The sequence below is a fragment of the Pezoporus wallicus genome, unplaced genomic scaffold (genome assembly GCF_028554395.1).
Source record: "Pezoporus wallicus isolate ANWC-B61680 ecotype Strahan unplaced genomic scaffold, APGP_CSIRO_Pwel_v1 contig_6897, whole genome shotgun sequence".
NCBI classification, from domain to species: Eukaryota; Metazoa; Chordata; class Aves; order Psittaciformes; family Psittacidae; genus Pezoporus; species Pezoporus wallicus.
Window position 1 is genome coordinate 764,291 of NW_026636510.1, and position 26,292 is coordinate 790,582.

General features: G+C 38.1%; 1 protein-coding gene across 9 annotated transcripts in view; it reads right to left on the reverse strand.

Annotated features, from left to right (window-relative positions):
• ATP11B (ATPase phospholipid transporting 11B (putative)) overlaps window positions 1-26,053 on the reverse strand; it is a 64,642-nt gene extending 38,589 nt beyond the window's left edge. For 8 of the 9 annotated variants that reach the window (XM_057400422.1, XM_057400423.1, XM_057400426.1 and 5 more), the window contains exons 1-8: window positions 25,843-26,053; window positions 10,271-10,387; window positions 9,349-9,438; window positions 7,038-7,118; window positions 2,959-3,066; window positions 2,656-2,784; window positions 2,405-2,508; window positions 887-934 (exon numbers count right to left, since the gene is read on the reverse strand). In XM_057400422.1, the coding sequence (XP_057256405.1) occupies window positions 887-934; window positions 2,405-2,508; window positions 2,656-2,784; window positions 2,959-3,066; window positions 7,038-7,118; window positions 9,349-9,438; window positions 10,271-10,387; window positions 25,843-25,869 (704 nt within the window). In that variant the 5' untranslated portion in view covers window positions 25,870-26,053. The remainder of the gene's footprint in view (window positions 1-886; window positions 935-2,404; window positions 2,509-2,655; window positions 2,785-2,958; window positions 3,067-7,037; window positions 7,119-9,348; window positions 9,439-10,270; window positions 10,388-25,842) is intronic. The other variant, XM_057400421.1, reaches the window with a different exon arrangement.
• Window positions 26,054-26,292: the final 239 nt, after the last annotated feature.

Consider the following 26,292-nt stretch of genomic DNA (forward strand, 5'->3'; position numbering starts at 1 on the left):
GAATTCTGCACACAGATTATGATAGGCTATTTAAATCACTGGTATTTAGGTGAATATTTTAGGGAAGACTCAAACTTTAACTGAGAATTTGAACTAAAAGGGACTAAATGTGTATTTCTGGATTCAAGTATTTTTGAGTTTGTAAAGCCAGTCTGAAAAACCCAATATAAAAAACAATTAATTAACTTGAATGCTAAATACTCCTGAAAGTCTGGTCATTTCCTCCAAGTGATTTCCGTGTCTTTATTTTAAACCATGACTTTCCTTACTCCTGTTCTTCCTGTTTTCTCTCCTGTTCTATTGTGATGGTGAGAAGTGAATGAACAGCTGTGTAGATACTTGGCTGCTAGCTGGAGCCAACCCACCACAATTAGCAATGTTTGAGGAAGTCCATAAATGGATCTGTAATTGGCTTCACATCTTTTTTTGTATTTTATATTTTCACGTGTTTAGGTGTATGCGACTTGCTATGACTGACAGGAAAAGGTTGTGAGGATATGATTAAATCCACACAGTTATGTGTTGACTATTACAGATGTAAGGACTTAACTGTACAGTCCAGTATGGTAGTGTGTAACATATACTATTTGTAGTAGAGGCTTTCTTAAAACACATTTCAGGAATTTAGTTAAAATAAATTTTTAGGAATGTCAACTGCAAAAACATCTGCTCAGTGACTCTGATAAGCAACAGTTTTGCACAAAATGCAGTAATGAACTTTCCTTAACTAATTTTTTTTCATCTCCATTTAAGTATGCAGCTACAATTGATACTTACAGTAAAAATACTCCTCCTTTCATATATTCAACAGTAACTCTTTCTTATGATGGTCATTTTAAATCAACTCCATCAGTTCTAAACATTAATCTTACAAAATTTTAATTACCTTACAATTTCTTCAGTTTGTTGACTTATAGTTATTCTTCCAACAAACCTATGAAAGATGGCCATGCATTAGAAATACCTACACAAAGACTCAAAAAAACATAAAAACCTCCTCTGTTACAAAAAAGTCATTAGTGGTTCACAAGTACAAAACAATCAACTTTTATTAACAATCAAACTAAACCAATATGGCAACACTGGCAGTAATTTTGCAAAAGGTATTTAACAACAAACATTTATCCTTCAAAAGAACAGTCATCTGAGAAGCCGATTAGGTTTCATTCATAAAGCCACAAAAGATTATATTTCTTTGCTAAAACACATTGTGACTTCTTCATGTTTCAATAACAAATAATCATAGAATCACAGAATAGTTAGGGTTGGAAAGTACCTTAAGATCATCGAATTCCAACCCCCACGCTATAGGCAGGGACACCTCACACTAGACCATGTCACCCAAGCTCTGTCCAACCTGGCCTTGAACACTGACAGGGATGGAGCATTCACAACATCCTTGGGCAACCCATTCTAGCGCCTCACGACCCTCACAGTAAAGAGCTTTCTCCTTATATCTAACCTGAACTTCCTCAACAAATACAAGTCAGCATATTAGCCATCAGAAATAGTAATTTTTCATTTAACAAAGCTAACCTACTTGCTTTTAAAATCTGACACTTGAACATTTAGCATGACCCCAGCTTCTATAGTAACTGTACTTTGAAGTTCTTACAAATTGAACCCGGCAAATATTTGAACAGCTGTTCAAATTAAGTATCCTGGCTTTTAAAAATTTAATACTTCTCACAGATCTGAAAGCTTCCTTAAGAACTGCTGCTGTGGTACACTTGGATCTTGAAAACTGCTACTTGACTGCTACCATTTTCCATTACACAATTCAGGAGAAATTTCGATGGGAATGTAACTTCTTTACCTATAACACTCTTACTGAGTCTAGGTCATTGCTTGCTGATGTTAAAAGCCGAAATGTAGCACAGTCAGATACCACTGTTTTTAATCTAAAGTTTTGCTGCTGAAAAATTGAGTTAAAATCTGCTCTTAACCATAAGCAAAATAAATCTGACAAACACATATCCTTAGAATTAACATAAGCTTACAAGAATTTGCTACAGTTTGGCTGAATTCTATTAAGAAAAATATACTGCTAGACAAGAACGTTATACAACTCTCTCTCTAACCTGCTCAGATTCATACGCCATTTAATTTTTTTAAGACCTAGAAACAAGTTTACTGGTTAGAACAGAAATGTACCTAAGTGTCATGATTAAAACACAAAAGGTAAATATTATCCCATGATTTTGATTTACTATTGAAATCCTCAAATTTGACTTCTCAGTTGCAACTTTCACTAGAGTACATATGTATAAACATGCTAATTATTAAAATCTAAAATTTAAGCAGATTTATGAAGCTATTTTAATCCCAGCAAGACACATAACATTCCTACTGTTAAACACCTCGTTCTGATTTGATTTCAAAATATTTACTAATAAGGTGATACCTGTATAGATCCGCTTCTGGCTGCTGACATTCTATAACAGCTACAAGTTTGTCCAGGTTGGCAACAGACTGTAACACTGCTGTTTCTGGGACTGCAACATGTGTCTGTAAAACAGTGTCCATTAAATTAAATATAAAGGACTATGGGGCTGGAGGGGGCGGTGTGTGTGAGGGGGGCAGTTATTTCAACAGTCTGAAATAAAAATGGCATAGCAAATTAACTACATTCTATTTCATATAGGTAACTCAGACCTTAAGATTGGTCTCTCCATCCAAACTTGCAGTAGTAACATGGCATGAACCGTCCCCTCGATCAGATGACAGAAGCACCAGATCAACAGGAAAAGTCTCATCTTTGGCTACTCTGACAATGTCCCCCACCTAATAAAGTGAACACAAAAGAGAAGGGTTTTAATACAAATAGAGTTTTAAAAGAGAAGTCATTTCAGCATTGTTACTGAATCATGATGAAACAGGCCACAATGACTAGTAATGGAAGAAGAACATTAGCTATGCAACAGAAACACCATTTTCAATTTGTCCTTAGGCACATACCCGAATGTTTTTAGATCTAGTTTTCACAAGGCCACCACTTCGAACAACATAAACTGGAGCACCATTCACTTCATTGTCCGCTTTGTGCCGTAACCAGTCTTCATAACCCTGTGGAAAACACAAACAAATTTACTTTTTAAACAACAAACCTATAAAGAATAACAAGTATCTTCTAAGCAAATGTTCTTCAAAGTACTTCCGGTACAGCCTGAATACAGTTACTCATTTCTGTTGAGCTTCTATTACAGCAGTTACTCAAGAATACGGCAAACCTCTTAATTTTCACTCACTTTACACAAGTAAAGGCAAATAAAGTAGCAAAAGTAGTGAAAAAACTTAACAGTCCCATGTTCTGTCAAAACAAATAGGCAGTAACATTTTCTGTAGATGAGATGAACAGGCATTAATTCAATCTTTTATCTGTATAGATTAATATAATACAAAACTGGCAACAGTGACTTTTAAGGGAGTTTTTGTGGTGTTTTTGATTTTTTTTAAGAGAAATAACAGACTGAAATTATTTCCTCACATCATACCATATAACGCTATAGTTACTGCCACAGCCTATGCATGAAATTTTAAGATTTTTTAATTTTGTACAACATGATGTACAGCAAGAGACAATGACTGAAAAGGTTTTAGTTCTTTGACTCCTAATGCAACAGTTCTCAGCAAGTGAGTTTTTTAGTGGATAAGTTAAGCAGTTTTCCTTTACCCAATAGCTGGCATGTCTTTAAACACCTTTTCCCCCACTCACACACATGCAAATATTTATGAGTGAATCCAGGAATACTATTCCTCTCCAATTTTCCTAAACAATACATTGCTTATTTAATCTAGTAGCCCGATTATCAGTCACAATCTCAGTACTGTTTAGAAAGCCCCATGAGGAAGCACAAGAAGTGGATCAGCCTATGCAGGAAGTTCAACTACTTTCACATCCTGTCAAGACTCCTGCAACATGTTTGCAGTTATAAAGACATTTTCCAAAATGCTTTTCTGCAGGTATAAAAACACGTGAAAGAGTTAAAACCACTTCCTTGGGAGTGTGCGTAATTCAAATTAATCCTAAAATGTTACAAACTCTATGTACAAACATAGAGTACTAATGCAGATGGAGTTTATAGAATTCTGCAGTTGACTGGAATTTGTAAGAAAGTTATATGATGAATTTAGCATGTTAAAAGTTTTACATTTCTACCTTTGTAAGTTTTTAAGCTTTATAAGCCAACTGCTTGAAAATAAATAATTTAGTGTGTAAGAATAGCAGTCACAGAGATACTGGGAAGTCAGAATCCTCAAACCCCTAACTAACACTCTTTCAAGAATCTTTCCTGATCAATATGAAAAAGCAAGAGTCATTACCTACAGCTCCTTGTTAAAGGTGACTGACAGAACAAAACAAGGATTTAACTAACATCCAGTAACCTTGGGGCATTTGTCTCATAGACCTGAACAGCTGCACAATATGGGCATTTGGCAAAGAACTGAAATTAATCTTCTTTAGAAAGTACAGATTCCAGCGTTTTCTCCATATGACCCCTATCGTCTTAAACACAAGTGTGACACCTCACACCAGGGAATTCTTAACTTTCTGCGGTCAGTTTCAATCTCCCCAAAGTTTACCTACTGCAGCATTTTTGAGAGTTTTATCCTCACTTGCAAATACTGCAAAAACACTGTGAAAAAGAAATATTCAATAGGAGTACAGGGAATGCTGCTTAATTGCATGAACAGGAACAAAAGATTTAAAACCCTCAATTATGTTATATTCTTAACTCCTACTTGAATAACTGCTTCAATGTACTTAGAGAAAAACAAAACAAAAAACCAAACAGGCCTGCATATTATATTAGCAGGTTTTTCATTCTCAGTTAGGTCTATATTTAATCAAAACTTGCAGTTTACCTGACACCTGTGTAAACATCTATGCCCAATCAGCTTATTTGCTAAACACCTATGACCCTATTGAAATGGACTAAGTTTTCAAAAGTTCCTTAGGAAATACCTTTATTTTGTTCAAATTTGTTTTGTGGTTTTATTTTCAACTTTCATTTTTGTTTTATTTATTTTCTAATTTTGGACTCCTCTGAGGACAGGCATCTTCACAAGTGTAAGGAGGAAAGTGCTCTGCCTAACAAGATCGACAAAATGACACAGCATGAATTGCATCACTTTGCAGTCTTGTACGTCCTTCTGACCAAGGTGCAATTACACTGCTAAGAAGAGAAAGTTCTATCACCTTGGCTGAGATTAAAGTAAAGTTGAGCTTTGCTAGAGGTGCCACATTAACTGGCCTTCTCGAAACAGGAGAGTTTTTATATCAACTACTAAGCTGCTCAAACCTGCATACAGTTAACGCTTCTATTTTTCCCCCTTCATCTTTTAAGATACCAAAAGGTTATAGTTTAACATTTATATTGCTGAAATTTTATACAGAACCAGTGCACCGCAGCTTTCAGAAGGAGTTTCTATCCCTAAAATCTGTTTCCTATTCCTCTTCTGGTTTGAGGAATTGGGAGCTGGTTTTGAGACCATACTGGGTATTTTCCCTTCTGCATTCCAACAGCAGATTTATCTTTCTTCATTTTCTCAGGACAGCCTGTCGGAAATAGCACAGTGAAGTGTCTTTCCAAGATAACAGCTTGTGAATACTGTTTGCCTACTTTGTAGCAGGTAGGATAAAGGTTAGAGTCCATTACACCACTTTAGGTGGTTCAATAATCCTTGCAGAGATATTAAGACAGTCAGAAAAACCTGTGATGCTTAGCAAGTCATGAATGATTTGAAACTTCTAGAAGGAATGTCAGAATCTGCTCTTTACAATCAACGGTAAGATACTTAAACTTCCCAACCCAAGTCCACTTACACAAGTCCAACTTTTTTCTGGAAAAAAAAAACCAAACCCTTGTAACTAAGATGCACAATCTTTCAGTTCACAAAGCTTTAACAGATATTTTCTACTGCCTACTTATTGCCACAGCTTTTGAACATGCAATTTTGGGGGGTGATGATGCAACTGAATAGGATTAGGGCACTCTATACATACAAACTGCACAGAAACAAGAGGAAACGTTAATTCAATTATTACTCCAGGATTAAGATTCCCTCTGCCCCAAACACCATTCTATCCACCTGAAAGCTAAGAGTTATTTTTAGCTTGCCCTATTTCAGGTTGGCTTTGGGTCTTACTGGCACAAAACAAATTGAAATTCCAGCTGTAGGTCTGTAACAGTCTCCTGCTTACTTTTCAGTTGCTATGACTGCATCTTTTCCCCAGACAGCATTGTCAAACCCTTGGAAAGGGATAATTCCTGAAAATTACCTCCCTGCAGAAGAACTTATAGTTTTATCCACATCACCTCTTTATTTATGTGCTTGTTTCTTTCTCTTCTTCCTCTAAGAAAACAGAAGATTTTTCTTTTTCATTTTTTTTTTTTTTTTTAACATTCTCTTTCCAGGGCACCTAGGTCTTTAACAGGATATAGTACGGTGCTTGAGTAAGATTTCTATTAAACTCAGACAATTATTGTTATTTCAAGTGCTATAAAGCACTCCAAAATGTTTTATGTCATCAAAGAAAAAGAAAACAAAACCAGAAGCTTTCTAAACTGGACTTTTACCTGGTACAGGATTACAGTTAATATACATTTTATATGATGAAACATACTCCTTGGGGCAAAATTCACCTTTTAACTACTGACAAACATGGGTTTGCTTAATCTACCCAAGCTCTCAGTGTGTGAGGATTGGTTTTAATATGTAGCGAGGTGTGCCAAAAGAATAAGTGAGGAGCTTTCAGAAAAGGTCTTATAACAGGTGACATGTAATGCTTAGACAAAAATGCTGTCTGACAGTCATTCACTGTCCATTTAAGGGTACCATAGTGAGTCACTGAGTGCTTGACAACTAACCAAAATGCTCAAGTTCAAGCATCTAACAAGAAACATTAAATACAAAATCCTTTGTAAAAATGACACATTTTTTATTTATTTTTAGTATCTAAACAATACGTTGGTCAAACTTTAATTAATTTTACCTTAGAAAGTCTTTGTGCTACAAGGTTTTTTTCCCTTTACCTGTTTTATGGCTGTCACAGTTATGACAAAGAATAATGGCAATCCACTGGTAATAGGACTGGTAGGGGTATCTATCATGAGCTAGAAGAGAGGAAAATATAAAAATTAGACCCAGTTTTATTTTTATAATTGTAATTTTTTCAAACTCCTCATTATGATTATTTTTACTGCACTTTCTGCAGTATTTCTGGAGCAAAATTAGTTCCTGATGATGTTAATAATGATGCAAACAAAGGTTTTAAGGCAGAGAACAGTCAGTCACATTTGTAGCACATGTGTCAATTTTAAGAGTCTTTAGCATGTTTTCATCCTACAAAGATGAATTCAAAATTATATTACAAAGGAAGGAAACCTAGATTTTGTGAAGCTGTTTCAATACTCCATACAATCTACTGCTTAAGAGCAATGTAGAGTGTAACAACATCCACTTCAGAAATGAAAATAGTTAAAAATAGTAATTTACAACAGCTTAAATACTAGAAAACACTTTCTTAGACTGCTCCTGTCTGGTTCCACCAAGTTAACATGCAGTTTTTCAATTTGTGCTATTACTGCTGGCATGCCAAAAATGCAGTGTGTACACTAAAATTCTATATGTGGGGGGGATGTTAGTGGTTTGCCCCTGCTGCAGATATAAACCAACATGGTCAAGTGCTGTAAAGAAAATATACACAATAACAATTCAAAACCACAGACATCAATTTGATCCACTTTACCTGAGACTTGTGGCATTGCTTTGAGAACCATTAAGGAAGAAAAAAAAAATGGTCATACATGAAGTTTACTCTGTTAAGAGCCAAGAACCTCAGAGAGAATACAGATTATGCCATCTTGGCACGCATGAATGAGCTTGTTTTTTTCTTCACTGAAACTGTTTACGGAACACAGCAAAAAAATCAGATCTAGCCTGCAATATTGTCTGTTCTTCAACTGTAGCATTGCAATTTCAGCTTGGCAACATGTTGTCCAAGAAAATCCATGCCAACAGCATCTGATTTTTTTGCTGGATAGGGTTCCCATGCCATTTTTGCCATCTACACTCTCCTCCTTTCTCTTTCTCTCTCATTCTCATATATGAAAATGGAGCAAGTTTTGTGCTAGTGAAATTCTCATGGCAGCCTGCTCCTTTTGCCTCTTTCACCAGAACACCATGGCCATTTGTCTGCTACACAGATGGACACACATCCATCACACAACTGGTGTGGAGCCTCACAGGACCAAAATGCAGTCTGTCACCATGTTTCTGGCATGCATCAGTGTGGTAAATAACATGAACTGAATTGTGCTGCATGTTTAAATCATATAATGAAAACCTGCCTCAGGTCTGTCATCCACAGTGGAATACAGTGGTAATGACACTGCATCCTGGTCACATGAGATTCATATGACAGAGAAGATACCATGGTGATTATCTTTTAAAGGCACGTTTGCCTCAAAAAAAGAAAATAATATTAGATGCTAATGAACTTCCAAACAGGATTTCAATAAAACCAGAATTCCACCTTAACAAATGAACAAAAATGACTGCAGCTTTTCTCCCATTTAATTTCCAAGAATACAGACATATACACATTTCCCACACAAATGAGGGCACTCACTTGAGTCAAAAACTAGAAAAGGATTACACTCTGAGTAGTTCTGCCTTTAGATCTGAATTTTTCATGGACATCATTTAGATATTACTAAAGTCTAACTGTTTGAAGAGAATAGGACTCAAAAATCAACTAAAGTGGTAAATTTGTACTGAAAAGAAATAAAAGCCTTAAAAATGCAACACTGTCCATGGTTACTTTAAGTAACATTTATGTTTCATCTCCAGCAAACCCCCATCTTCCTCAAGTTGTAATATTAAACAGCACGAAACATTGTAACAGGAATGACGAAGTTAATATTTTTAACTAGGAGGATGGAATGGACAACACATTCTGTTCAATGAAGCTAGAACTGTATGATTTTAGTAACTCCCAACACAGGAATTTTCAGCCTATTATAAAGTTAATTCTTTCTAAACGTGAAAGAGCAAGGGACACAGGATTAAAAATTGCAGACAGTTGAGTCCCTGTGCTGGCATGCAATGGACTTAGAAGCTTCACGCTTAAATACATTAGCATTCATGAAGATAAAACCTAAAGACAGTACATAAATTTGGACATAATTATTTTTAAATTATATTATTTTCCAAGGGAAACTGCAAACATGCTGTTTTTTTAAGAGATAGAATACATAAGTAGAGATGTTAAATTCACAGAACAAAAATCAATAGCAGAATTTACAACATAAATTGCAATTTCCTGAGTATTATTTAACTTACCTGAACCAAAAATATAATCAGAAAATAAAAGTTAGCTACTCTTCTGAACTGCTCAAATAAGTTTTTTGGAACAAAATTCCACACCGTATACTGAAGGGGAAAAAGAGAGAGAAGAACAGTTATGACATACTGAACAATCTTTCAGTGAAATTCAGCTAAATCTTTTCATTTTCCATATCCCCTCCCTCAAACCATCTGGTCCTGCTCTACTCTCACAGAAAACTACTGCACCCTTTGGGTTCTGGGTAGGTTGTTCTGTTTTGTTTTGGTTGGTTGGTTGTTTTTTTGTTTGAAATACAGGTGGCAGGGAAGCAGGGGTAGCAACTGGGTTGCCTTTACAGTCAAAGTTTTAAATATTTTCCTACCAACTAGGATAGGAGCAGCTGGACTTATTTGTCTGCTTGCATCCTGGGTAGCAGAGAATAAATTAATTGTTGTATCTGTAACTTTGTTCTACGCCACAGTGACAACACACATCCCCACCATCAGTTCTATTGATTTCAATCCAAAGTCACACTAGGAGGGAATCTGCAATTGCAGTCCATTGCCGATTCATTTTATGCAGACTACTAGCTTACATTTTGGCAATTTTATGAATTTTCACAACCAGCTTCATCTTTCCTTTTAAAAGTAGTTCTGTGCATCACATCCAGACACCGGTAACAATGGTTTAAAACCTACTTTTTTTCCAAAATTCTGACCAACATGTTTAATTGTTCTGTACTTAGTCAAAGTCTGAGGAAATAGGCACGAGAGCAGGAGAAAAACTACACAGGAAACAACCTAGCTTTTTCCTCAAAAAAGGTTAGGTTCTTTCATTTTTAATATTGTTGATGCATCATGAGACATAATACACACATGCACATTCACTACACAACTTCTTAAGTACAAGTGGCTTACCCACACCAAACTTATCCCTCACCTTGGATGATACAATTCTGTTGTCCACAAACTTCTGAGGAACATAATGGCCATGCTGGGGAAAACGATTAGCTATATAAATAGTTCTTGTATCGCTTTGATGCGGTGGGTCAAAACCCTAGAACACAAAATTAAAAAAAAAAAAACAACAACCTGTTTTATTAACTGTAGTTTTGTAAAATTATCTTTCTCCTGAAAAATGACATCCAGATATCAAGCAGCAGTTTTAGAATAATGGCTTTTGAATAGGAAACAAACTTAATGTGTAAATTAACGTCTTCACAGCCATGCTCCTGATAACCCTAATGAAACAGATTATGATAAAAATAAAAGATTAAGAAAAAAGTCATACTAGTATGCTGCGACAACTGGATTTTGAAGATTCTCACCAGCTTAAAATAAAAAATGCATTTGCATGTGCCTAGACAACAGTATTTTCCCAAACAAGTTCTATCTCCAAGAACTAATATTTTGTCTAATCTCAAATGTGATTTCCTAACATCACCACCAGCAGACACATCAAAAAAAAAAAGCCAAAACAACAACAAAAAAACACCACCAAAAAAAACCCCTAGCAACAACAACAAAAAAACCCTCAGAAATACTGATCAAGTTTCCTGCCAAAACAGAAGATGCCCTGTTTCAGGTCTACTAGTTAGTATTTTCATCAACTGTCACTGTGGGGGAAAGGGGGATACAGGTGTTAAATCTGCAGATGACACCACCTCGGGACTGCAAGAACTCCAAACGAAAAGAAAAATTTGAAAATCACCTTGACCAACCACACACAGAGAAGACTGAATGCTGCAGCAGTTAGATATAATGACTGCATCTACAAAAAGAGAGTAGAAGCCTGTATAAACAGTTACGAAGATGACACTCAAAAGACTACAGCTGATCACAGGCTTAATGTGAGTCAGTAATGTCATCCCATTAAGAAAAAGGTCTTTGGTACTAAGGAGGCTGGAGGAGGAGTGGGAGCCACAACTGAAGCACTGTGAACCAACGGGACAGTATCCAGAGGAGTGGACCATGAGCCACAGGAGAGTCTAAACACATGACATATAATGCAAGGCTGAGCAATCTAAAAAGCCAAATGCAATCAAATTGGAATCATTTAGCCTAGAGAAGAGGAAACTTGTGATATACTAGCACATCTTCTGATATATGAGTGTTCTACTGAGAAAAGGGGTAATCTGAAGGAAGAAGAACTAGGCTTAAGTTGCAGCTAGGAAAACTTACGTTTGGATATTGAAAAAACAGGAAAAAAAAAATCCTTCCTTAGAGAAACAGATAATTAAAAACCAAAATAAGTCACGTGGGAAGGCTGCAATGTCTCTGTAACACAAGGGCTTATATCTAGGTCATTCAAGTCTATCTTTAATTGAGCCTTTCCTGGGGCTACATGACTCACCAGAACTCTCCCTAGCTCTAATGTACTGACCTGGAGAAGCAGGTAATGGCAAAATACAATAAGCAAGACAGTAAACCAGCAATAATTCAGGCCAAAAAAACCCCACTAAAATAAAAACAAAAAACAAAAAACAACTTTAAGATATGTAACAAGCTAGTGAAATTAAGTTGTCCAGAAAGCAGTGAATTTCAGTGTGAACATCACACATTCCTAATCTTAGAACCAACTCTGTATTGTATACAGCTTCCTTGTTCTTTGATGCCAAGTGAAAGGACATCACCAATTTCATTGTTAGAGGTGAGGAAATTACCTTTGCAGTTGTGTTGCTCCACTTGTGAAACCAGGCTCAGACCCTGATGTGTGTCAAATAAAAACTGACACTTTACAGAACTCCAACAGAAGATATTTCTGTACCAGTTAACTACAGAGGATGATGAACAGCGAGCACAATGAGCTACATAAAAAATGGTTGGTTTAACCAACCAAGAATTTCCTTTAATTCATGACTATCTCTAACACAGGTTATTAAGTATGGTCACATTCAGGATGGTGTCATTTTAAAGTAAATGACTAATTTTAAAATCCTCTCAAATACAGGTGTTTGTTGTGTTTTTTTTTTTAATTTGGCATCATTACTACAGAAACATTCTCCTTCAGAAAGAAAAAGATCCAGAAGAAAGAAGGGAGAAAGAAAGGAAAGAGGATTTTTCAAAGAGATTTGAAGGAGAATAAACTTTAGATGACAAGCTGTGGAAGGCTGCTCTGGTCACACGCTCCAGTGTGAAAGCTTGTTTAAAGATAAGAGTGGAGCAAGGAGACAAAAAGTAGATAGGGAAAAGGAAGGGGAAAATATACACAGATGTCAGAAACAAGAAGAAAAGAACTGCTCATGACTTCAAGAGAAGAGATACAAGCATGAAAATAAGGAGTTGTCTTTTAAAAAAGTACATGTTAAATGCCGACACAAAATTTTCAAATTTTGGGTATTTGACAGCAGTGACACATTATTTCCAAATGAATATAGAAGATGCCACAACAAAAGTGTTTTGCATGCAAGAAATATGTGCTTAATTAATAAGACTACGTACATAGCTCTTTCTTCTCTCAGAAAATGTCTGTCACTCACAAATTGCGAGACATCCTCACTTTGGAAAGTCATATTCTACAGCCTGAAAACCCTCCACTCTAAATCAGATGCAAAGCAAGGAAAAAAACAAAACAAAGCAACCAACCAAAAAAACCCACCAACCAAACCATACAAAGCAAAGAAAGCAACAGTCAGTCATTTGTGATAAATACTAATCTCCACATCACTTGCTGAAAGTTAATAAAGTATTTCAGAGTGACTAGTGTATCACTGTATTTTTTATATACCTGAAAGTTGATGAGTTTAGTGACATTTTTATTATGAATAGTGTAGACCTCCATACAACTGAAGCCTAACTGCAGAAGAACTATCAATAGAACACCTCTGCTGAAGCACACTCAATTGATTAAAAGCAAGGAATCTATTTTCCAAATCACATCTCTGATCATATGAATTTACAGGTGCAGCTGTGCAGTTAAAACAGCTTAAAATTTCAGTCTAGACACATTTACCTCTGTTTTGCTGAAATTTATCACAGAGTAAGCACAGAAGCTGTGCAGTCAGCAGATCTATGGAGATGGCAATGCACAAGCCAGGCAGGCTGGGGACAAAAACCTCTTCATTTATCAGAGCTGTGGTTGGAAAAGGACACATCCTTAACAACCTTAGTCACTTGACTGTAATCACAGCAGGAATTAAGTCAGAGCTGGGAACAGAATCCAGATTTCCTAAGTTTCATGGCTGTAAATATGAAAGATCATTTGAAATTACCAAAAACCTGTGTCATCACATAGTCAGCTGATGAGACTGCAAACAAGCAGATCTCCCAAAGAAATTTTAATTCTGCATCTCTCCAAGGAAGATTCTGCAAAGACATTGAACTTAATTGTTCAAGAACTGAAATACCGTTAACTTTTCTGTACATGAACACAGATCCTGCTCCTGACACAAAAATGAGTTATACTCCAAACTTCTGTCCAGCATATATCTATAAACAAGCCAGCAAAGATGTACAGAGAGCCCACTGTTTCCTAATTTCACTTATGGATGGCTCTTTCTCTTTCTCATGTCACTATCAAACTCAGCTGCAAAATTAGGGTAACGTGCCTTTGTCAAAAGATTTCTGCGGCTAAATAGCATGAACACAGAATCCCTAAAATAAATTCTGAGTCTTGCAAAAAGATTCAGTTGTCACCAGTATATTTCAACAAAAAATTTCCTGCAGTTATCTAATGGAGTGACTTCTACCTAAATGCATAATCATTACTTCATAACAAGTAAAGCTGAGGTTATTACAAAACTTGATATTTAAGGCTTATTAATCATGCGTATTACATGAATCAACTGTAAATAAAACAAAGAGTTTTATATTGCTGCTGAGGAAGCATTATTAGCATGAACAACAAATTAGGCAACCGGAGAAAGAAGCAAATGAGAAGAACACTATGAAAAAGAACTGTGCAAAGGATGAGACTGCCCTCCCAACACCTGCAAGTGTAAACAAAAAAAAAAAACAAACAAAAAAAAAGAAGAAAAAATGCTTACTCAACTCATTGATGTAATATATCCCATATACTACAGACTCCTTATTTCTTTAATACCACTATTAACTTATGGCAGCATGCATGTACATATACCCTCCCCACACATTCTTCAACACTTAAATAAGACAGAAAAAAATCCACAAAGTTTCAGTTAGGATTAGTGACATGAGACCAGCACCCAACAAATCAGTGTTTCAAGCTTTACAAGATATGCATTGATAATTACAAACCATGTGACAAGCAGACTTTGTTTATGATTTGCATAAATGTAGTATTTTTAACATGATCTCCCAAATGTTTTGTATTCATCATCCATAGTTTTTAAAGGGGGGGAAAAAAGGCAAAATTACATTTGCTGAAAGAACTTCTGTTATGTGACCATTTTTCAGTGAAAGGCATTTGAAAGAAGGAAGCCTCAATTACATCCTCTTCCTCCTTTCAAAAACAACACTGCTAAAGAAAGTAGCAGTTTCCCCAAAGGCATGGAATACTTTTCCCTGTGTTAGATAAGATGATCTAGTCACACTCCATACCCATTTTCAGAAGTCTGTGTAAGTTTGTACTCTTTCAGTCATGTAACTGGGCAGTAGTCAAACTGAATTTGTCATATCTAAGGTTAGCATGAAGGAAGAAACAGCCTCTCACAGCAATTTTAAACACTGCTCTAACAATTAAAGCAGCGAATCAGCTGACGCATCCTGAGGTTTACATAGTGCCATGCAATTTGCTCCTCTTCTTTGAAGCATCACTGCATTAAATAGATAAAACAGTACAAAAAGCCAAACGCTATTCATGCAACTTCCTCTTCCAGCTTACTGTATCTACAGGCAGTTTTAAATACCAGACAACAAATTATACTGTAACCTCCTAAAAGCTCATGACCAAACTACATTATTTTGTGAAAACAAGCACTCAAGGAAACAAGGCCTAAGAAATCATGAAGCAATAATCCTTCCTTTTACAAAGGTAAAAATATGCTTAGTACTGTAATTAGAACAGTCATACTGGTGCTTGGAACAAAATCCTAGATACATATAGCTCAAGTTGTTCTGATTTTACCTTATTTTGTTAAAATGCCAACAAAAAATAACTTGGGAAAATCCCTATTTAAAAAAAAAAAAAACAACAAACAAAACAACATCTATCCTCTATTTATCTGCATAAATAACAAGCAAGCTAAATTGGCCTCATCCACTGCTACCATACTTCCCTGTGCCAGTTTCTCTACTCAGGTGCCTGATCCCAAACATACTGGTCTTGTAACATCAATAAAATCAGAAAGCAAAAGCAAGCTGAGCAGGCAAGTTAGGCTTTCTAACATAACACTCTCAAAAATGGTTATGACATATCCAGTTTCTCTTAGTAGTTAAGAATTTTAAGAGATTTAGGTACATTGCTTAATTTTAAAATAGTCCACCTTTGCATTAATTAAGGAACTATCTTTCTTATCCTCCTCTACAAACCAAATTACAGTATTTACAAAGCATAATCCATTTTGGACTTCATATGATAAAACAAACCTATTCTTTTGTGGCTGTCTTCAACAGAATTCCAAGCTTTGCACTTTTGCCACAGGATTATTAGAACTCTTACCCTCTTGCATTCAATGTATTTGATCAACTAAATGCCCATAATACATTCCTTCCTCGTTTGTTGCTTTATTTCAGGATGCTCCCGTTCATACTCAGACACACAGACTTTGAAAATTAACAATAATGAACAGATCCTGTGATACTTTTTCTCAGATGCTTTTTGACATAAAACAGACTTTACAATAAATGTGTCTTCAACTCAATTAAGCAAACAATTTAATTAACATTCAGATTTTAGAGAAGCTAGCCTCAAAGTAAGGGCTAGTGGCTCCCAAACTACTTTGCAAGGCCATTCAGTGCTCTCTAATTTTTTTCCTAAAACAGATTTAAAAAAGCATTATGATGAAGTACAAGCAGCCTAAGAGAACTTGAAGTTTGACTGTATCTGCGTCTAAAACATTTGGTCTTTTGCCATGACTCCCAAAGTAGCCCACTGCTCTAAAGAAGGGAGAATGAAGATGCCTTTGAAGTTCAAACCACACAGTTTTAATTTCAGAACTAACAATTATCCTCTGTGGGCTCCAGCAATTAGTTATCCTTATGTACATCATCTCCCTCTCAGACACATACAAACAGAGAATACGCAAGATTTTCAAAGCTGAAGGGTGACTTTAGACACCCATGAGAAGGTAACTATAAAGAATTGTATTTTATAAAATAAGAATTGAGATCTCAAAAATCAATAGCCACTTTAAAGAAAGCTGCTCAAAACATATGAGGTACTTGAGCATGGAATGTGCTACAATTCTGCAATAATCAATCACACAGAAATAGCAGTTACTAAACAAAATTACACTAAGAAATACAGAACCAATACAGTAAATGAAACATTCAACACACATATCGCATACCTTGAAAAAAAACACACTATGTCAAAAATACAACCCCTAACTGTATCCTTTCTGCATAGTCCCTGGATTCATTTAAGTTATTTTATAGCAGAAATATTTTTCTTTGATTTTCAGTATTAAATATGGCATTCAAATCTGTGACAGGTTATGAACTTTCATTTAAAATTAGAAAGCAATTTCAACTTTGTAGCTAGCAATTTCACCATATACATGTCAAGTCCATGATAGGACAAATTCAGAGGAATCATACATTTCTTCATGTGCTTGCATACAGTGTGCTATTACCTTAAAACAAAATGCTCTTTACCTGCTGCTTTGAGTCATTTATAAAACTATTTTCCGCAAGCATGAAGGACTCCTGTTTTGGGCTACTTGCGTGACCATTATCCCATCAGAATATTGAAACCCACCACATTTATATTGGTTCCAGCAGGCTATAGCTACTTATGCTAGTTCACATTTACCTTCAGTATGAAAAAAAAAAAATAAACAAACAACACTTCTCAAAAAATTCTTCCCCAGAGCACCCCTAGAGAATAAATCTTAAGGCTTTTTCAAAATGTGTGCCAAAAGCATACTGACAGTTGCCCTGACTTTTGGTGCTCAACAAATTTCACAGGAAGATAATTTAGTTAGTTATAGCAAGAACTGTTTAGCTCTTCCTTTTAATATGCTTTGATAAAGCATGTTCTGTAAAAATAACATTGCAGTTTTTAGTCTAATCCACTCAAATATCAATTTATGGTTTAATTCCACTACAAACATGATTTATGAACTAAGTATCAGTTTAATGTCCTGTTTTCAGACATGTCTACAAACTAGTTTATCCTCAAAGCTTGCTAAATCTTAAGCTTCCCTTCTATTTTGTTGCAATCTAATGATCTGCAAAAAAATTAGCAGAGCCGCCCATAAAACTAGACCAAAAAGGGGCAAAAGGGAGAGGAAACAGGTAACAAAACGTAACAACGTATATTTTTAGGTATAAACCATATAAGACTTCTTTCCCTGGCAAGATATTTCAAGATGAAAACAGCTTGCCTTTGTCTCCATCATTATCTCTCCTTCCCATTTACAGGAAACCTCTCCATTCCCATGCTTATTTTACTCAAAGTAAACAAGAAAAAATTCCATTTAAATCACAGCATGTGGAAAGTCAAGGAATTGCAGAGGTTTGTTTTTTAAATCGTGGTGTAGCTGTCAGTCCTACTGTATCTCTTTTCTGCCACGGTCTGTACTGTTGCTATGTGATTTTTTTCAACAGCAGCTGAAAAGAGGCTTATATTAAAAAAAAAAAAAAAGCCTAGCTGCAAATGTCACCTGTATTTTGATGGAAAATACAACCTTGTGTTTACAGAGGCACTCTGTCAGATCTATTTTGCTGCAGCTCTTATTTGCTCTCTTACAAACAGATTTTGTGCTAGAGTTTTTCCAGAGGTGTACTGTAGATACCTTTTTCAGGTGAAATAGTTACAAAACCAGTTATAACTACAGAGGACACAAGAAGACAAAAAAGAAAACCAGATGACATCACTAGTGAAAGGCAAAAGTCATAACGTTTTTAATGAAATTTAAACACAACATTTTTTCTCTTGTAACTACTATCTCTCCACCCCAGAAGAAAGCAAACAAGTTTTAATGAAATTAACCAGCCCATCCAAACAAGAAAAACAATTCCAATAATATCCAAAACACATGTTGAATGTTATTAAATTCAGCACGTTTGTACTTGCCCTAGATTACTTTTACCTCCTGATGAGAGCTCACAGGCAACCTCTTAGTAATAAACAGAAGCTTCTACCCTGACCATCTACCTACCAACCAGAACACTAAAAGCTTTTGCTCTTTGTCAAGAAAGTAGTATTTTTCTCAGTCACATAAAACATAAATAGCAGCTATTAAGAGAGCAGGACACTGTCATTGCAGGAATATCATACAGTCAATTAAATGGTCATATTATTGCATGACAAGTGGAAATCTGGCACAATAAAAATCTGCTGCTACAAAAAATCATGGCCAGAAAAGAAAAAAAAAAAAAGAAGAAAAGAATAGGACAAGATACAGGTCAAGCATCCAAGTCCCACAGCAAGACAGCTGATCTTCCCATCTTTAAAATGGTCTTTAAAAGAAACAGTGTCATGACTGATTTGATTAGGTTTTGGTAGGCAATTTATAAATTTACAATTTAATTTTTATGAGACGTTAAGATTTTAAAATTTAGACAGGACAGAATGGATGTCTCCATTTGGAACAGACAGCTGGCTGAAGACAGGGCCAGGTTCTGCATGCTTTGGAACACACTGTGCTACAAATATATTACCCTTCAGTAGTCGCAGAATATAAAAAGAAAATAAGGTTAGAAGACCCAAACACAATAGAAGGACCAGTCCAGCAGATCACAGAGTATCTCTAACAAAAAAAAAATAGGGCCACACTTTCTCCTGTATGAAGTTACAGGAGAAGAGTCATTAACCCCCAGGTTCTCAAATTACTCTAACCAAAGTAGCTTCATTTGTTCTAACACACATCTCACTAATCCTTCTGGGACAATACAGAATGTATTAGCTGGGTAGTCTGAACTAGAGGACCTTTTCTGAGCAAATATACATGTATTTATCCAGTATACAGTAACAAACACCTAATTTTAGCCAAAAAGGGGAATAGACTTCAATGACACCTAAGAAAGAAGGGGAAGTTGTACTCCAGAAAAGCAATGTGATTTCAAGACTAGGATTCTCTGTCTGGATTAGTTCAAAGTACCTACACCATTCAAAGAAAACAGAGAATACTTTGGGAGGGGTGTTGGAGAGGAAGTAGTAACTGCATTGGCTCAATTCTATGAAATGATTAAGTGAAAATAAAACATGTCCATGCAAATGATGAGATCAAACACTGTCCACCTTGTTCAGAACACCAATCACTACAAGCTATCACAGAACAACATCTGCCCTCTCAGAACACCTTAACAGACACCAACACCTGAAAGGAAAGGGAAAAACATCCCAAACATACAGTCCCCTAGTGCTAATCTATTTGAGGACATTTCCTTTATTAGCAGAAGAAACTTTTATTAGAATGAAAAATTAACAAGAACACTATTACAAATATTGGTAGGATGAGATGATCTTCAAAGGTACCTTCCAACCCTAACAATGCTGTGATTACTGCCTTTGGGGCTAGAGGTGCATGGGGTGTGACAGGGACAACCAACGCAAAGCTGCTGAAAACGTTCCCTGTGGTCACCTCTCAATGCAGGCTGCATACAACTTCTGGACTAGATGAACCCTTGATGTTCCTCACAGTCTAAACCTTCCTATAACCATTATATAAAATAGGCTAGTAACTAGGGCAACCTGTTGCAGTGCCTCACCACCCATACAGTAAAGAACTTTATCCTTATACCCAATCTAAACTTCCCGTTTACTTTTTAACCTGTTACCCCTTGTCCTACCACTACAGTCCCTAATGAATAGTCCCTCTCCAGCATCCTTATAGGCCCCCTTCAGATACTGGAAGGCTGCTATGAGGTGTCCCCACAGCCTTCTCTTCTCCAGGATGAACAGCCCCAGCTTTCTCAGCCTGTCTATTAAGACGGGAGGTGCTCCAGCCCCCTGATCATCCTTGTGGCCCTCCTCTAGACTTGTTCCAACAGTTCCATGTCCTTCTTATGTTGAGGACACCAGAATTGCACACAATACTCCAAGTGAGGTCTCATGACATCAGAGGGGCAGGATCACCTCCTTCAACCTTCTGGTCATGCTCCTTTTGATGCAGCCCAGGATACAGTTGGCCTTTTGGGCTGCGAGCACACACTGCCAGCTCACGTTAAGTTTCTTGTCAGCCAACACCCCCAAGTCCTTCTCCACAGGGCTGCTCTGCATCTCTTCTCCACCCAACCTGTATATCTGTGCCTGGGATTGCTCCCACCCAGGTGTAGGACCTTGCACTTGGCATGGTTAAACTTCATAAGGCTGGCATCTGCCCACCTCAAAAGTGTGTCAAGGTCCCTCTGGATGGCATTCCTTCCCTCCAGCGTATCAACCAAACCACACAGCTTGATGTCATCGGCAAACTTGCTTAGGGCACACTCAATCCCTCTGTCCATGTCAGCGACAAAGATGTTAAACAAGACTGGTCCCAACATCAATCCCTGAGGGACACCACTCATTACTGGTCTCCAGCTGGACAAGGATGTCGTGTGGGACAGTGTCGAACGCTTTGCACAAGTCTAGGTAGATGACATCAACTGCTCTACCCTGTTCATCATTTCTGTAGCCCCATCACAGAAGGTCATCAAATTGGTCAGGCAGGATTTCTCCTTAGTGAAGCCATGCTGGCTGTCACCAACCACCTTGTTGTTTTTCATGTGCCTTAGCATGCCTTCCAGGAGAATCTGCTCCAAGATTTTGCCAGGCACAGAGGTGAGACTGACTGGTCTGTAATTCCCCGGGACATCCATTTTTTCCTTCTTGAAAATGGGGGTTATATTTCCCTTTTTCCAGTTCTCGGGAACTTCACCTGACTGCCATGATTTTTCAAATATGATGGACAGTGGCTTAGCAACTTCATTTGCCAGCTCCTTCAGGACCCACAGGTGGATTTCATTCAGGTCCTATGGACTTGTGTATGTTCAAGTTTTTAAGACAGTCTCGAACCAGATCCTCTCCTACAGTGGGCCCAAGGTCTTCATTCTCACAGTCCCTGCATCTGCCTTCCAAGACTTGGGTGGTGTGGTCAGAGCCTTTGCCAGTGAAGTCATTCAGAACCTCAGCCTTCTCCAAATCCTGTGTAGCCAGTTCTCCCGATAGCTTCTGGAGGGGGCCTACATTGTGCCTAGTCTGTTTTTTATTCGCTATGTACCTATAGAATCCCTTCCTGTTATCCTTAACATCCCTAGCCAAGTTTAATTCTAACTGGGTCTCAGGAATTAATCTGACTCCCAGTTAAACAGCAAAGCTGCAAGCACCTGAATACCTTGCTCTGCACAGAGTAAAAGTTGCTGTCAGTGCACAAGAGCACTTGGATTCTTACATTTTAGGAAGACGATACTCTGCCAAATATAGTTCAAGAGAAGCAGGATTATGCTATCATTTAAAAAAAAAAAAAACAAAGAGAGACTAGACAGCTCTTAGGTTTTGTACATCATTGTACATCACTGAACTGTTAGGTAACAGATCAAAGTGCTCAAACTCTACATAATAGCAACTAGAATAGAAATCCAGAGACCCTTCTTCACTTGACAGGACTAATAGTTCAAAATTATGCAGCTAAGTTCATACATACAAAGGTGTTCAATCACAATTTTGGGAGACCTCCTTGCCAAACAACTGAAGTTGTCAGTACTTTCTTTTAATACCACTGCAACAACTCCTAACACTCCATGTACACCATCAAGACATTAGCACAGTCCAAACAGTGTCATAAATCTATTAAACTAAAAGTGGTACAGAAAGTCACTGAGCATTACAAACACCACTCTGTACTCTTGTTTTGTGTTGGCACTGCACGCACTTGACCAGGAGGGCCGCAACAGCACTCTGCTGTACACAGAGCTATGTAGTCTAACCCATCATATCTGGAAATGCAAATAAAATGTACCGTACTATTCCTGAATATTAATTATGCTTCCTATCAACAGTTATTTACCTGGTTGCTTTTTTCAAGCAGAGCTGGCTGTGCCTGTGGTGTTATGCAACCCTCAGCAAATCCACATGCCTACTGATCCCTGAGATCTCAAGGTAACAGACCTGAACTGGAAAGCAGGCATCTTTCCTGCTTAAAGCTTCTCTCTGAAATACATCAGGGCATTTTACTAAAAACAATGACTCATTAAAAGAAAAGGAGAGACAAAAGGAGTTACAACTAAAACTTCGTAAAACTATCTCATGATAGTGAGATAAAACTATAAAACTTTATCATATATCTCATTTATATCTCATATAATAAGATACAAAACATAAAACTATATCACGATGATGATATAACTAAAACTTCAGTATTTCCAACTATTAACTAATGATATTATATTAACATCATAGTTGCACACTGTTAATGACTTGCTATGCAGCTTACTTTGCATGGGGCAGCATTAGACGGAAGAAAACTGATAAACTGTGTAGGGTGGTGCTCATTGTTTCTGAGCAAACAAAGCAGACTGAAGGCCAAGATACCAAACCAAAGTGACAATTTTTAAGTCCCACGTACGCACTGAAGACTTAGCACTATCACCAATTTCTGTTATATCACGGAAAAGACAAATAATACCTCAGTTAGAAAACCATTTTGGGCCTGTAAGACCATGATAAAGACAAAGTATTACATTTTCAGCATGTCTCCTGTTCTTAAAAAGAACTGAACTGAAATAATTTGATTTCCCTACCAGATCCTCTCATTACTTACTTCTAAGACCACCCAATTCATTTTCCCTGCCCCTTTAACAACTCTTGAGAATGCAAGTTCTCAAGACCATATGACTGCATTAATTGGTATATAAAACACTGTCCTCTTAGACAAACAAGAAATTGCAAAACATCTGTGGGTTTCATACAGAGTACTTAATAATTACCTAAAAGCACCTTAAGCAAAGTACCAGTCTGTCCCCCCTTTCCCCAAGAACTAGTTTCCAACATTTCTGCACATCAACATTTTTCTTTTGTACTAGTAGTACAAAAACATCCCACTTAAATCAGTCCTACATATTTGCCTAATTCCAACCCTCCTGTATGGATAAGCACACTGTTTTCAAAGCCTGTTGCAACATCAAGCTCAAGTACAAACACACACTCTAAAGGCATCCAACCCCACATTATTGTCTTCTATCAGAAATAAATCAGACTCAGATTTTGCCACCCTTTGATTCACATATTGCTGCCACCCCACTCTTCCCACTCTCCCTAAATTTTTCTCAGCATCTTTTCCCAGGTTTTTGGCCCTTTGACATTCTTTCAGAAACTTAACATCATGGACATATGAAGAAGCAAACTTATGGTGGGATCTACGTTTAAAAAACTGTTACACAAAGGATGAGTTGTCTGAGTGTCCCTGAAGACACATGCAGTGTGATACCTGTCTTAAGCCATTTTTCATCTTTATGAGCTGTGAAACTACTAATCCATTAACATCAGTGAGGTTTATAGAAAGCACAAAACATGTAGAATTGCAGTATTTTTTCCTTAATTCCATATTTAAATGTCTGTTCAAGCATCTTGACTATTTATTATTCCATTCTTCTACTACAATAATCCTTGTCTATCAAAATTAGTGCAAGTTTTCAACAGTTATTTTGCCATCAAACAGTTTCCTTTAAAAGAACAAAAACCACTTAGTGCTAGGTTTATTGCACATCTTGTTACAGTAAGCTTTTATTTTCTATTAATGGCAAACAGATTTCTGAAAAACTGGTCAGTGTACTTATAGGGAGAGAAGCAATCGTGTTTGATACGTGAATTCCTACCACTAATATAGTCCTAATCTAGATTCTGCAGAAGACAACTTAATGCTGCTTTAAAAACCACACACATAAACCTCAAGCCACCTTCCAAGGGATAAAAATGATAGCTACATTACAGCAAACATGCTTTATTCTCAAAAAGATATGCATAACAATCAGAACAGAAGAGTGCAGCCAGAGCTTGAACAGAGCAGTTAATTCCCAGGTCAGTAATTCTTGGTGTCAAACCAAACTAGTGAGGACTGTCAAGCTGGCATTGAGACTATCAACGCAAGCTCTGTACTTCAGACACCCATCTGGGAAAATCTACAGGCCATGGGAAAGGAGGGAGGAGAAGAAAAGCTTATACTTTTTTGTAGAAAGTGATGTAACAAATGAAACAAATCACTAGTAAGACAGAAGCTTAAACCATTAAAATATAAAAATCTTTAACTAATGGAAGCTCTTGTACCAACCTGGACAACATCTGTGATGCAAGGTAACTCCAATGAATGGGAAAAGTAAGTTTGCAAATACATCACTTAGAAGGAATTTTTCCATTTCAGAAAAGGCAAGATAAATAATTCTGAAGGGGCAGGAAGTGTGCCACCACTTCAAATCACAACAGCCAAACTTACTATAGTTCTGTGCTACAGTGCCACAGACACTGCAGTCACGGACGGCTTACTTCCCTTGCACGTTGTAACACAAGAACTACAAGCAGCGCCTTTTTAACAGGCGACAGACACTCTTATCTGCAGCCTTTTTCAACTGGTTTCCTCCGCGACAAGCATTTCACAGATGTTTTTATTCAATTTCTCGTCACTTTCAAAGCCCTAACACACACATAGAGACGACATCTGTAAAGCTCTCAGGTACAGGGAAATACATGAGACGGACGCGTAGCGGGTGAGAAAGCCTTAAGAGATTTCACAACGTGAAGGAGGAAGAGAGGCCAGCAAATCTAAGTGTCCGTCCACAGAAAGAGGCACCGTCATTCCTCCGTGAAAAAAGTTGGGGAGCCCTTCCCAACGGAGGCCAGAGGTAAGGGAATGCCCTTTTCTCTGTATCAACATGGTTTCAAGGGGAAAAAAAAACCCAAAACAAAAAACCAAACACAACAAAAAACAACGAACCAAAACCCGAAACACCACCAAAAGACAAACCCAAAACACCCCGAACATTCCAATAAAAAGGAAACTTAAAAAAACACTGGAGCATGCTCCCCAGAGAAGCTGTGGCCGCTCCATCCCCGGCAGTGCTCAAAGCCAGGTTGGACGGGGCTTGGAGCAATCTGGTCTAGTGGGAGACGTTCCTGCCCGTAGCAGAGGGGCTGGAAATACATAGTCTTTAATGTCCTTTCGAACCGAACCCACTCCATGATCCCATGACCCAAATGAAAACTGCAGGCCTCTCCAGCCTCTGCACCTCCCCGCTCCCGGCGAGAGAAGACCTCTCCTCCCTCGCACACTCCGACCCTGTGGCCCCTCAATCCGCCCACCCGCAACCCCGCTTTCTCCAGGGATCCCATCGGCGGCAGCGGCCGGGGCAGAGACGTCAGAACGTGGCGACCCTGGAGGGCCGGACCGAGGAGAATGAGCACCCAGCCGTGTCCCGGCGCCGGGCCCTCCCCATCTCGCGGCGGCGGGAAGCACCTACCAGCTGCTGGCGGACCCACCGCAACATCCCCAGAGGCACAGGTCGCGGCCCCCGCGGCGGGGCTCCCTTGGCAATGCCGCGCCCTCCGCTGTCGCCGCCACCGCCGCCTCAGGCCAGCCGCCAGCCGCGGCTCCTCCCCATGGCGCAGGGGCCCGACGCCGATTAGGAGCAGCACAGCCCCCCCGGTGCCCCCAGGCGCCGCGACTGCGAGCACCCCACCGCCGCCGCCATCACAGGGCTGCCGCGGACACCCCGCGGCTGGCGGCGCTCCGGCCCGCCCCCAGGAAGTGACGTGTAAGGGCGAGGGGAGGTAGGAAGAGGTGTTGAGAGCGGAGGGGTCGGGGTGAGGGGCTGTAGGCGGGGGGTGAGGGCCGTGATCCGCCCGAGCTGGGTGGGTGGGTTGCGGGTCTCCCTTTCTTCGTTGTCCCGAGGTGCTGCTTCTGCCCAGTA